This window comes from Sceloporus undulatus, chromosome 10, assembly GCF_019175285.1.
Source record: "Sceloporus undulatus isolate JIND9_A2432 ecotype Alabama chromosome 10, SceUnd_v1.1, whole genome shotgun sequence".
In the NCBI taxonomy this organism is placed as follows: Eukaryota; Metazoa; Chordata; class Lepidosauria; order Squamata; family Phrynosomatidae; genus Sceloporus; species Sceloporus undulatus.
In genome coordinates this window covers 4,080,039-4,092,144 of record NC_056531.1, presented here as the reverse complement: position 1 = coordinate 4,092,144, position 12,106 = coordinate 4,080,039, and the positions used below count along the sequence as shown (strand labels likewise).

At 43.1% G+C, this 12,106-nt stretch overlaps 1 protein-coding gene across 25 annotated transcripts in view; it reads left to right on the top strand.

The window, feature by feature from the left end:
• Positions 1 to 12,106, top strand: part of NCOR2 (nuclear receptor corepressor 2) — a 284,263-nt gene that overhangs the window by 239,249 nt on the left and 32,908 nt on the right. For all 25 annotated transcript variants that reach the window (XM_042441337.1, XM_042441335.1, XM_042441357.1 and 22 more), the window contains 8 exons: positions 494 to 602; positions 1,056 to 1,284; positions 7,615 to 7,770; positions 8,576 to 8,712; positions 8,957 to 9,062; positions 9,208 to 9,312; positions 10,149 to 10,252; positions 11,099 to 11,249. In XM_042441337.1, the coding sequence (XP_042297271.1) occupies positions 494 to 602; positions 1,056 to 1,284; positions 7,615 to 7,770; positions 8,576 to 8,712; positions 8,957 to 9,062; positions 9,208 to 9,312; positions 10,149 to 10,252; positions 11,099 to 11,249 (1,097 nt within the window). The remainder of the gene's footprint in view (positions 1 to 493; positions 603 to 1,055; positions 1,285 to 7,614; positions 7,771 to 8,575; positions 8,713 to 8,956; positions 9,063 to 9,207; positions 9,313 to 10,148; positions 10,253 to 11,098; positions 11,250 to 12,106) is intronic.

The following is a 12,106-nucleotide window of genomic DNA, read 5'->3' as shown; positions in this document are numbered from 1 at the left end:
CGGTGAACAGCAAGTAAGCTAATTTGCAAGTAAGCTAATTTGCCCCCCAACAGTCTGGGTACTCATTTTAGCGACCTCGGAAGGATGCAAGCCTGAGTTGAGCTTGGGCCCTTTTGCTGGTCTTGAACTCGCAACCTTGTGGTTTTGAGTGAATGGCTGCAGTACAGGCATTTAACCACTGCGCCACCAGGGCTCCTTTATCTTTTTTAACTGTATTTTATTCTTTTAACGAGTGATACATTTTAATACTGTAACATCCATCTGCATGGACATTGGTAGCTTTTCCAAGCTTTGCATCAATGTATTGTCTGTAGCAAGCTGTCAAAAGAGATAGTGTGAGTTACAGGGGACTTAAGTTAGTAGTATCTGGAGTGCTGAGAAGTCCTATGTAAGCCATCGTTCTGTACTGTACACTCTTTCTCAGCCATTGGAAGTGGTTTTGTGGAAGTATGGATCTCTGGCATTTGATCATTGGTTTTGTGTTTCCATTCAGGTTGCTGTCTCCACGGCCCAGCCTCCTCAATGCGACCAACGATTCTTCACCCCAAAAGCCACTTGACTTGAAACAGTTGAAGCAAAGAGCTGCTGCCATCCCACCCATTGTGAGTAGTGCTCAAAACTGAATTCTGGTACCAATCACAAAGCGGTTTTATCAGCGTCAGGGTATGGTCCGTAGCAAGTTGTCAAAAGAGGCTGTGGGACCCTCTGTGAGTTTTGAATCTGTAGCTTTCTGAATGCCTATGTGGCATTGGCCTCTGTGAAATATTGTGTTTGGGGTGAATGTTGTGGTTTACCAGAGCAACCTTGAATTTGTCCGAAACAAGAAGGGTACCTGCCAATCTGTAGGGGTGTATGCTCTGCTTTTCTAGTTCTCTTGACTGTTTCTAAGGCTGCGGGGGCAAATTTGGTTTTTTTAAAAAATTAAAAAACTCCATGGAGCACCTGAAATGTGACCTTTTGGATGTTTGTGTATGTTTGTATGTGCCAGCTGCAAATAACAAAAACTTTTTTCCTCCTAAACCACCTCCCCCCCCCCCAAACCACCTTCCCTATAGATTTCAGAAGGATTGTTGGAGGGAGTGTTGCAAAGTGGAAGTGCAAAGCCCCAGGTGCCCCACCATGCGTTGGCTCTTTACAAGCAGCAAATCACAATCGCCCATGAGTTGGCCCTGGAGGAGTCGGCCCAGAGCAAACAACCCCAGCAACAGCCGGCTGAAAAGGAGCCCCCGCTAAGCAGCAGCCCCAGTGTCCAGAACAGAAGCCCTACTGCTGTCGATAAAGTTGGTGAGTGCATTTGGGTGTCAGGGGCAGAGGTGAAGATGACAACAGGGGAAGGATTGAAAAGGAGTGACACAGAATAGCTTGCCCCAACCTCAAGGGCCGGACGCGGGAGATCATTTTTATTAATGTCACTGCCACTATTGCATGAAGGGTGGTGGTGAACCATCTTGTTCTGTCTCCAGACTCTTAGCACTCAGCCAAAGCCATTATTTCTCATACAGTCAATGCCGATGTCTTGACTAGAAGGGCAAGCCTTCCTGTAAATGTCTCCTTTTCATCCACAGTGGAAGTGGCTGGTACACCTGATAGGAATTTTTCAGCTTTCCATCCTCTTCCCTGCGCCTTCTTGCTATTGATAGGCAAAACACTTGGGGAGCTATGATGGTTAGAAAGTTTATAATGCATGTTCAAAAGTCCTTTTGCCTATCTATCTATCTATCTATCTATCTATCTATCTATCTATCTATCATTTTAGAATAGCAGTAGCAAGTACATTTCTATGCCGCTTATCGGTGCATTTATGCACTCCTGAAGCGGTTTACAGTGTGTAAGCTGGGGACTCATTTTAGTGACCTACGGAAGGATGCAAGGCTGAGTTGACCATGAGCCCCTGGCTGGTACTGAACTCACAACCTTGTTATAAGAGAATCCTTGTAAGGTGAAGATGGCAATTAAGAAGCTTTTCCCGGTTACTAGATTACTGCTCTTTTCTACCTGCACAGCACACATGCACAAATTTCTAGCCTTTAGTAGAACACTAAAGAACTATTTAAAAAACTGTGAACAGTATGTAGTTCAGGATTTCAAGGACTATGTTCACACTACCTGGAAAAGGAAGGTCAAGTAACTTCTCCTTATTCCCACTGCCCCCAGTATTCTCTTGCTGAACATCATAAGTGCCTAGTTTGCACAAGGAGCAGGTATCGGTGGAATTGTGAGTGAGCACTTTATCCTGCCTTGTGAAGGATTCAGGAGCGGATGAACTGTCAGCGAGGACATACCTCACACTGGATCAAACCATTGGTCCTTCTAGCCCAGTATCATGTTCTGCAATAGGGAGGAGCTGTCCAAGATTTCCAAGCCCTGCTTTCTCATGACCTTCTTATTGGAGATGCTAGGGTCTGAATCTCAGTTCTTCTGCAGACAGAGCAAGTGCACTAAGTTGTGGCTTGCTCTAGCAGGAGCTTACCAAAGTTCCTTATGATGTCCTCCAACATATAATGTCAAGGGACATTGCATTGCATCAATAATAATGCAAAATATTTGTACAAAATACAAGTTGCTTTTTAATGAAGAATTTATTTTCACAAAAAGAAGAAGAAGAACAAGAAGCATGCAGTGGTTTGAGGTCTTCCATCCCTGTTTACAGTTCAGGATGCCACTACAGCATCCCTTGGCACAGGGTTATCTAATCTTTGCATAAATGCCTCCAAAGAAGTTTCTGACACATCCTGGAAGTATTCTGTTCCATTACTAAATGGCTTGTGTTGTCATGAAATCTCTTCTAAATCTCCTAGCCAAAATCTGCTTCCCTACATTTTCCTATGTCATGCAAATTGCCCCAATTTGCTTGGATGCAAACACAGCCTAATGGTCTGTAGAGGCAGGACATTTTTATTTGTTTGTTTGCCCTTTACCCTCAGCTATTTCATGTTGTCGTCTTCAACGTATGAGCCATTTCTATTCATCCACCAACTACTGAAGGAATAGAAGGAGCACATTTCCTGGGAGATAAAATTAGACCCAGAAGCAAAGCAAACAACATCTAAGCCAGTTAATGTAACCCTTTGCATGCTCACCCTCTCTGCCCTGTTGCGCCTTTGCATTTCCTTGTCGCAGAATTTGAAATATTGTTTAGGTGGAGAGGGATATGCCCAGAAATGAACTTTCACAGTGCTAAGCGGTCATAATTGTAAGATTTTTTAAAAAACGAGCAACGTCTTGGTGAACAGAGAGTGTGATTGATCCAGTAGAAAAGTTTGAGGTAGGGTGCCTTTCTCATTTCCACCTATACCCTTTTCCAAGGTAGGGGCGGTTTTGGAGATGCAGCCCAAGAAAAGAGCCAGCTCTGCTTAACAGGTTCAGAACCCAAGCCATCCTGATCCGCTTCATGACCTAGTCTTGCAAGCTAGCCGTGCATCCTGCATGAGACATTCTTTGCCCCACAGGTCTTTTGGCTCGCCTTTATCACTCTGGATCGATTCCAGCCAAAGCATTCTCCCCTCCACATGCATCGCCCTGCCACTACCTTCTCAGGATGTGAAGGCTTTTGCTGGTTCGAGGGCTGGGAACTTTGCCCATTTGGCTCACTTGTCTCACGCAGATGGCTTGTTCTTTTCCTCTCCCTGATTTTTTATTTTTCACATGAAGCGCCATCCAAGGGTAGGGGCAGTTTGGATGAGAGGAGTGTATGAATTAGGGGTCATAATTCTTGTCTTTTCTCTCTCTTTTTTCGTTGTTTCTCTTTTTTTTTTTTTTTTTTTTTTGGCTTGGCAGCTTTAAAGATTGCAATATGTTTCCTATTGATTTAGTCACCCTTTTCAGCTTGGCCTTTTGTGGGCCGGTTGAAAGCCAACAGCACTCATTTGGATGACGGATCGTATCAACATTGTCTCTCTTGCTCTGGTTTCGGGGACTTGATAAACAGTAATAATCCCCCCCCCCCCCAAAAAATGCTACTTCACGAAAAAGGGTACAAGTTATCCCCCCCCCCCCCCCCCCCACACACACACACTTAATGTATGTCAGGGCAGGGAAAGGCCAGAAGAAAACAGCTGCATTTGAGATGTCAAAGTGTTTTCATCCTGAGCGCGGGTGGAATAGCTTTGTAGATATATAGACATCTGCTTCTGCATGAAGCCAAAGTTCCATCTCAAATAATACACCTTAGATACAGCAGCCGGTGTGTTTGAGCCAAGATCCAGGCATGCTTTGGTCCTCTGCCATCTCCAATTAGATTCCCCCCTGTTGTGCCAAACAGGAATAGAGCAAACCCATGTGTTGTCCTGGCTCCCATGCCTGCCATCCAATGTATGATGAATGGGCAAAAGTAGTTACGGAGCTCTAGAGTTTCCCTTCATGCTGCTCACAGTGATGGATTACATGCCTCTCAATGCAGGAGGTCCTGGGCTCAGTTCTTGTGTCTCCAGTCAAACGAATCTTGGATGGCAAGTTGTTGTTGTTGATGGTGGTGATGTTGTTGTTGTTGTTATGTGCTGTCATGCAAGAGACTTTCAAGAGCCCCAGTCATCAACAGGTCTTTCAAAATCAAGACAGCCGTGTTTGCCTTTATTGAAGCAATCCATCTGAAATATGCTCTTCCTCTTCTCTTACTGCCTTCCATTTTCCTTAGCATTATCATCTTTTCCAGTGAGTCCCGTCATCCCATGATATGTCCAAAATACAATATCCTCAGTGTAGTTCATTTGGCTCTTAGGGAGAGTTCAGATTTAATTTGCTCTTAGACCCATTTATTGGTCTTCTCAATGGTCCCTGGTATCCATTGAATTCTCCTCGAGCACCACTTTTTAGATGAGTTTCTCAGCTTCTTCACTGCCCAGCTTGAACTGCTATGCATAGAAATTAGAAATGCTAGGGTAGGGGTGATTCTGACTTCAGTATTCAAAGATGTGTCTTTACGCTTGAAGATCTTATCTAGTCCTTTCCTAGCTGCCCTTCCAACTTTGAGTCTTCTTTGATTTCTTGAATCTGTTCAGCTGTAACCCTTCTTTAAATTTTCATCAGTGGATTTTTCAAGCTTTTGATATTTTCTGCTAGTAGGATGGTATCGTCTGTATATCTGAAATCGCTGGTGTTACTTCCATCGGTTTTCACACCAACGTTCTCTGAGTCGAATCCCACTTTCCTTGTCACGTGTTGTGCATGTAAATTAAACATGGAGATAAAGCACAGCTTTGTCTAATGCCCTTGACACTTGGAAAGCATTTTGGTTCTCCCCGTTGTGTTCTGACAGTCGTCTCTTGTCCTAAGTATAAGTTATGCATGTGGACAATCAAACATTATGGCTCACCCATTTCTTTTGGGGCAGTCCATAGTTTTTCGTGGTGTACACAATCAAAGGTTATAAAACAGAAACTGGCTTTCTTCAGAAATTCATTGGCACACTCCATTATCCAACATATGCTTGCAGTATGATCTCTTGTGCCTTTTCCTTTTCTGACCCCAGTTTGAACGTCTGGCATTTCTTGCTCCATAAAGTCTATGTTGTAAATTCGTGAGTTATCACTTTGCTCACATAAGATATTAATGCAGTGGTCTAATTGTTACCACGATCCCTGGTGTCCCCTTTCTTGGGAACCAGAATGTATATTTAGTACTCCTAGCTTATGGGCTGTTGTTTTTATTTTCATGTTTGTTGACAGATTTTAGTTAGAATTTGAATGATTCTGCCTGTGTAGCTTGAAACAGCTCTATTGATTTGCCACCTGTTCCTGGTGATTATTAATAATAATAATAATAATAATAATAATAATAATAATAATAATAATTTATTTGTACCCCACCTCTCCCTGCAGATCGAGGGAGCTTACATACAGTACATAAAGCATGTTACATAATACACTCTCTAGTGCTTTATAAAAGGTTGTACTCTGAAGGAATCTGTCATCTTTTCTTCTCTTTTGTATAGTTCTCACATAGTTTTGCCTAGTTCTTCAGTGTATTACTGTATATACTCAACTGTAAGTTGACCTCATGTATAAGTCAAGGGCAGGTTTGGGGACCAAAATCATGAATTTTGATATGATCCATAGATAAGTCAGGGGTAAAAGTTAGGGGCATGTAACAAAGGATGTAATGGATGAAGCAAAGGAAAACAGTGCCAAAGAACTGAAATTGTGACAGGCATAACTGTGCGCTCAGAAGTCAGTGGCGGCTATGCAATGTTTGAGGGAGGCAACTAGGCACAGGTGAAGCTAGAAAAATGTACACATGCCAAAAAGGATGCAAATGCAAAGCAAAGAAAATGGCAATTACATTAGCAGTTATTATAGCCTAACTTTGCCTGACTTTAACCCAGAGAAGCCGACAAACATGCGCAGATGTCTTATTCAAATCCTTCAAAGCTCGATTCCTCTCAGCACTCCTTTGAGGGGAAGCACCAAAGAGCTTCCGCCGCTGCCATTTTCCTACCCAGGCTTTCAAAAAGGTCAGAAGCAGCAACACAATGGAGAGAGTAGAGGGGGGTCGGTGCAGCTTTTAGGTGCTTCTAAGCTCTCGCCTTTTGTCACTCTGCTCAGAGAAGGGAATGGTTCCTTTGTAAGTACGGTATTTACGTCAACCTAGGTTTCTCTGCTCAGTGCTTGGACTAAAATTTCTAGTATATGAGTATACACAGTACTTCCATCTTCTTATTTTCTTCTTTGTTTGCTTGTTTGACCTGAACATGCTGCCTTTGTGGTGCAGTCTCTTTCTTTGGAGGTTTTTAAACAGAGGCTGGATGGTCATTTGTCAGGAGTGCTTTGACTGTGTCTTCCTGCGTGGCAGAGGATTGGACTGGATGGCCCTTCCAACTCGGATTCTGTGATTCTACGATTCTGTGATTCAGTTACCTTTCTTGGTCATAGAGCATCCCTATTCTTGGTTTAAATTTCCCTTTGACTTCACACAGGCAGGATCAATTTCTACCAACATTTCAAAAGCCATGTTATTCAGAAAGTTAGACGCTGGCACTTGATATAGTACAATACATTCCCCAAAACGAAAATCATGTCCAACGAAAGCTAGATAAGGGTTTATCACTAAGAAGTTCCCCTCTGTCTTGTGGTCTGCTGGGGAAGATATCCTTTCCTTTGTGGTGGGCAGAGGCAAGTTTTAGAAGAGGCCTCAGAGTGACGACATTCAAATGAACAAAGTAGTTCATCGGCATCCTTTTCATATACATAAGAGTCCATATTTCCTGTGCTTTCATCGTTTTATTTTGTCAGGCTGTGAGAAAGGTACAGGAGTTAAAATTATGTGCAAAAATTACAGTTGGCCCTCCATATCCACGGATTCAGCTATTCACGGATTCAACTATCCATGGCTTCAATATATATATATATATATATATATATATATATATATGCCAAAAAGCAAACCTTGATTTTGCCATTTTATCTAAGGGACACCATTTTAATGTGCCACTGTATTTAGTGGGACTTGAGCATCCATGGATTTTGGTATCCATAGGAAGTCCTGGAACCAAACCCCAGTGGATACCAAGGGCCCACTGTACTAGCCCAAGTCATAGTTGCCAATCCCAGGTTTTTGTCTACCACTTGTCTTCAAGAAGCAGAAATCTTTCTTATTTACTGCTCTTTGTTTCTCTTATAGAAAAACCAGTCCATTTCACCTCCCTTCCAGAGGGACAGAAGCTTGATGCTGAGCCTGTCATGACTACCTGCTGGCCTCCTTACCAAGGATCATCGAGGGATGTGATCCGAAGCTCTCCCCACACTGACCCCCATGTGTTTCAGTACAACCCATCAGGTGAGTCAGACAGATACAAGTTCATGTGCCTACTGACTGGTTTTCAGTACTCAGGCTTTGTTGAATCTAAATGTTTTGATATAGGTAGCAGTATCTTCCACTATGCATTGCTTACTAGCACAGCACTGGTAGATCTATGGTTCTGTGGAGTGGAAGAACCCATTAAAATGAGTAGAGATCAGCAGAAAGAATTGCAGGAACAAATACAATGGTACCTCGGGATACGAAATACCCAGGTTACGAATTTTTCGGGATACGAAAAAATCCCATAGGGAATTATTGTTTCGGGTTACGAAAGTTTTTTCGGGTTACGAAAAAACTCCGGCGCTATTTTAAATGGAGCCGCGGCAGAGCCGCGGCTTTTTCCCCATTAGCGCCTATGGCATTTCGGCTTACGAAGGCTTTTCGGGTTACGAAAGCGGCCGCGGAACGAATTATTTTCGTAACCCGAGGCACCACTGTACAGTATTAACCTGGATGCTTTTTAGATCAGGACTGTGTAACGTACGGATTGCCAACCAAAACACAGGCTGCTCAATGTGTTTTGCGGCTGGACAGATGCAGAGTGACCTCCAGTTTAGGCAGTCAGCAAACCCACATTTATGGAGCCTCTGGCTAGACAACCACACATGACCACGGACCTATTTGTGGCTCAGTGGGATACCAATTGTGCAAGCTGGCATTGATCACTTTGGTTTTATAGCCTAGTTAGGGAATCTTGAAACAAAGTCGATCTTTATTGTAAACTAACAAGTACTGGTTATAAGTATTTTTGTCATTTGATTTTATTTTATTCTGAATGCAGGTCACCCAGTCTCCTTAAATGTACATGAAAATTCTCGCCCTGGTCTCCAAAGATTGTCAACCATCTCTAATCCTCCTCCTCTCATCTCCACCAAACATCCCTCTGTTCTTGAAAGGCCCCTTGGCTCTATTTCGCAGGTAAAAGCTTAAGCATTGGTGCATAGAGAATACATTGACAATATTCTATGTTGGTAAATGGGTCCTTTTTTGCCAGATCTGTGATTCATTATTTATTTATTTATTCATTCATTCATTCATTCATTCTGGCACCTGTCATTTCAGATGGTATGATTTCAGGGTTGCTTGCTATATCTGTTGCTTTTGGCATCTGTCTGCACTTGTGCCACCAAAATAACAAAAGCTTTTCGCTATACCTTTTTAGGGGGTGCCTCTTCAGCTTCAAACACCATCCAGCTCTGAGCATGCAAAAGTCCCCATCGGCTCTATCGCCATGGGTTTGCCCTTGACGGTGGACCCCAAGAAGTTGGGTAAGACAAACAGTTTGAGTGACGATACAAATATTAAAACTGGACCCTCTTCCGTTAAATTGGTATGAGAAAAGCTAAGCAAGAACTCCCTCTGATTGCAATGCCATGCAGTAACAGTGATGCTTTATGTGCTCATGTTTTCCAGTACCTTTCCCTGGAGTGAAACAGGAACAGCTCTCTCCTCGGAGTCAGGCTGGTCAACCAGAAGGCTTGGTTGTGCAGACATCTCAAGAGAACTCTGTTCTTCGGGGTAAGACAGTTCACAGCATGCAAGCTGAGAGACATGCCCCTAAGGAATGACTTGCTGCATAGCAAGAAGGTACTCTAGTGTAACTCTGAAGTCATTTGCAACCAATTTGCAATCTGAGTCATGTACTGCTGATGTTGTGCATCTCATCTGTGGTGCTCCTAAAAACCTTACATAAAATGAATAAAAAGATTAAAAATGTAAATCACTGTGTTAAAACATACCAGAAAAAAACAAATCCAGCACCCATATAAATTTCAGTCTCCTTTCACAGAAAGTGAAGTCAGGTGTCAACGATCTGCCTAAACAATACGGTCTTTCTCAGCATCCACTCAGTGTAGTATAAATGTCTGCATGCAAAAGATGCCAGCACTAAAAACACACCTTGCAGAATAGCAACATTGCACAACACATTTCAATGACCGGGTTGTTGTGCTGCAGTGAGCAATCTGAAACTGAAGTGCACCGTGCATAACTGCAGTGTGCAGTGTCGCTGTATGCACAGCTGCACTTCCACTGGTATCAGCAGAATAATTCCCCACAACTGCCACATGGGTATTTCACTAACAGGATGCCAGTCCTTATCTGATAGGACTGGAAGATTTAAGATAGGACTGGCAACTTGTCTCAGTAGTAAAGCAACTGCCTGGCACACCTCAGGTTTGGTCTTTTGTATCTGACAGCCTGGAGAGCTTTGGTCAGTCAAAGTAGATAATACCCCAGCCTCTTCAGTGTCCAAAATGCTTCAGAATGGCTGCTGGATAGACATTACTCCCATTGAATCATTCACTTGCAATGGCTAGACTTCTCCAGGCTTCTGATTTGATTCTGTGCTGCAGGTACATCCTTGGGCTCTATGTCAGGAGGAAGCATCACAAAAGGCATCCCCAGCACAAGGCCACCGTCAGACTCTCCCATCACGTATCGAGGCTCCATCACGCATGTAGGTCTCCTTTTTGCTGTTATTTTTCATGCTATTGTCTGGGGTTGAAAACTGATGGGAGGTTCCTTAGTGACAAGAGCAGTGTGGCTCCCAGAAGCTCAAGCCAGCATGGCCAGTGCTAAGACATTATGGAAGCTGCATGCCTAAACAACTGGAGTTCCAAAAATTTCCCATCTCTGGAATAGATATTACTGACCTAGACAAATTTGTGATTGGATCTGACATAATAGAACTTCACTGACTCTTTTAGAAAGCGTTTTCTTTCACGAATGCAAATCTGTGTCCCACAGACAGCAAGGTATACATGCAGAAACTGAGCGGTCTCTGTATATTGCAGAGACCTGGCACATGTATTTGTAAAGAGCAGCATGAAATGCTGTCTGAAGGAACTTGATGTGGTCAAAGGAAGGTTCAATCTGTGTATATTGGTATATGTATCCATGTCAGATTTACATTCCACCAGGTTTATAGTAGATGATGCCAGAGTCACTGCTCTTCCTTTGTCTGTCATGCCTGTCATTTTCATCTTCAACTTAACTCTATCACTTCCCAGCAAACCTTAGATGAAACCCATACCTCCCCTTCCCTGCCTCACCTCTGCTGCCAAAACTCCAGTTCATCATTATTGAGCACTTTGATAATTAAGCTGTAAGTTTCTGGCCATTGGTTGCAGCAGGAAGCTGAGTTCTGGCTAGCGTTTGCTTGTTCTTGCTCTCTTTTGTTCGGTTTGCCTCTTGGAACAGAGTGTTCATCTGTCTGTGTCTCTCTGTGTGCGTCTATGCATGCTTTGCTTCTGCCTTAATTGCTTATGACACTGTTAAATGCGGATCTTGGTCTTTTTCCAAGGGCACCCCAGCCGAAGTGCTGTATAAAGGAACCATTACCAGGATAATTGGAGAAGACAGCCCCAGCAGAGGAGAGAAAGTGAGAGAAGATGCCTTGCCCAAGGGACATGTCATTTACGAGGGGAAGAAGGGACATGTCCTGACCTACGATGGTGAGTCGGAATCCCTCTCCACTTTGACTGGACTCACGTTCCTCTGTACTGCATGTGAGGGAAGGCTTCAAACATAGAAGCTACCAATGTCAATCTATGTATAGCCTTGGTTAAGCCCTTGGAACATTAAACTAGTTTAGAGAGATAGGTCTGACCATACTTGAGCCACAGGTTCAAACACCCATCCCATTCTCAAGCACATGGAGAAGGAAGAGGTTAGAAACATTTTGTTGTGGGTTCAAATGCAGTTAGTTTTACAGTCATCCCTCCATATTTGCGGCTTTGATATTTGCGAATTTGATTATTCACGGATTTGATTAATATGTTCTCTCTAGGAATATCTAGGGCCTCCAGTGCAACCCTATGGTCAACATTAACTAAAAGTTGCACTGAAAGACCTAGAGATTCCTAGAGAGAATGCTCCACTAGGCATTTGTAGCTCCTCCAGTGCAGTTCTTTGGTCAGTGTCTGTCGGACGTTGACCACAGAGTTGCCCTGGAGGACCTAGAGATTCTTAGAGAGGTGTCTTCTCAGGTAAAAACGTGGTGTTTTGGTTATTTGTGGTTTTTTCATGTTTATGGGGGTTTTGTGCAACTAACCCTAGCAAATATGGAGGGACAAGTGTAATTATTTATCGATACAAATCATGATTAAATTATTGTTTAAACGAATTGCATTTTGCCCTGCTTGAATGAAATAGCAAACCATAGTTTTGTCATAATAGCAATATATAAGCAAATTGGCCCATTGTAAGCACTAAGAGCATTGTTGTTTGAGCATAGGACTACGACTCTGGAGACCAGGATTCAATTCGCCGCTTGACCATAGAAACCCATTGCGTGACCTTGGGCGACTCA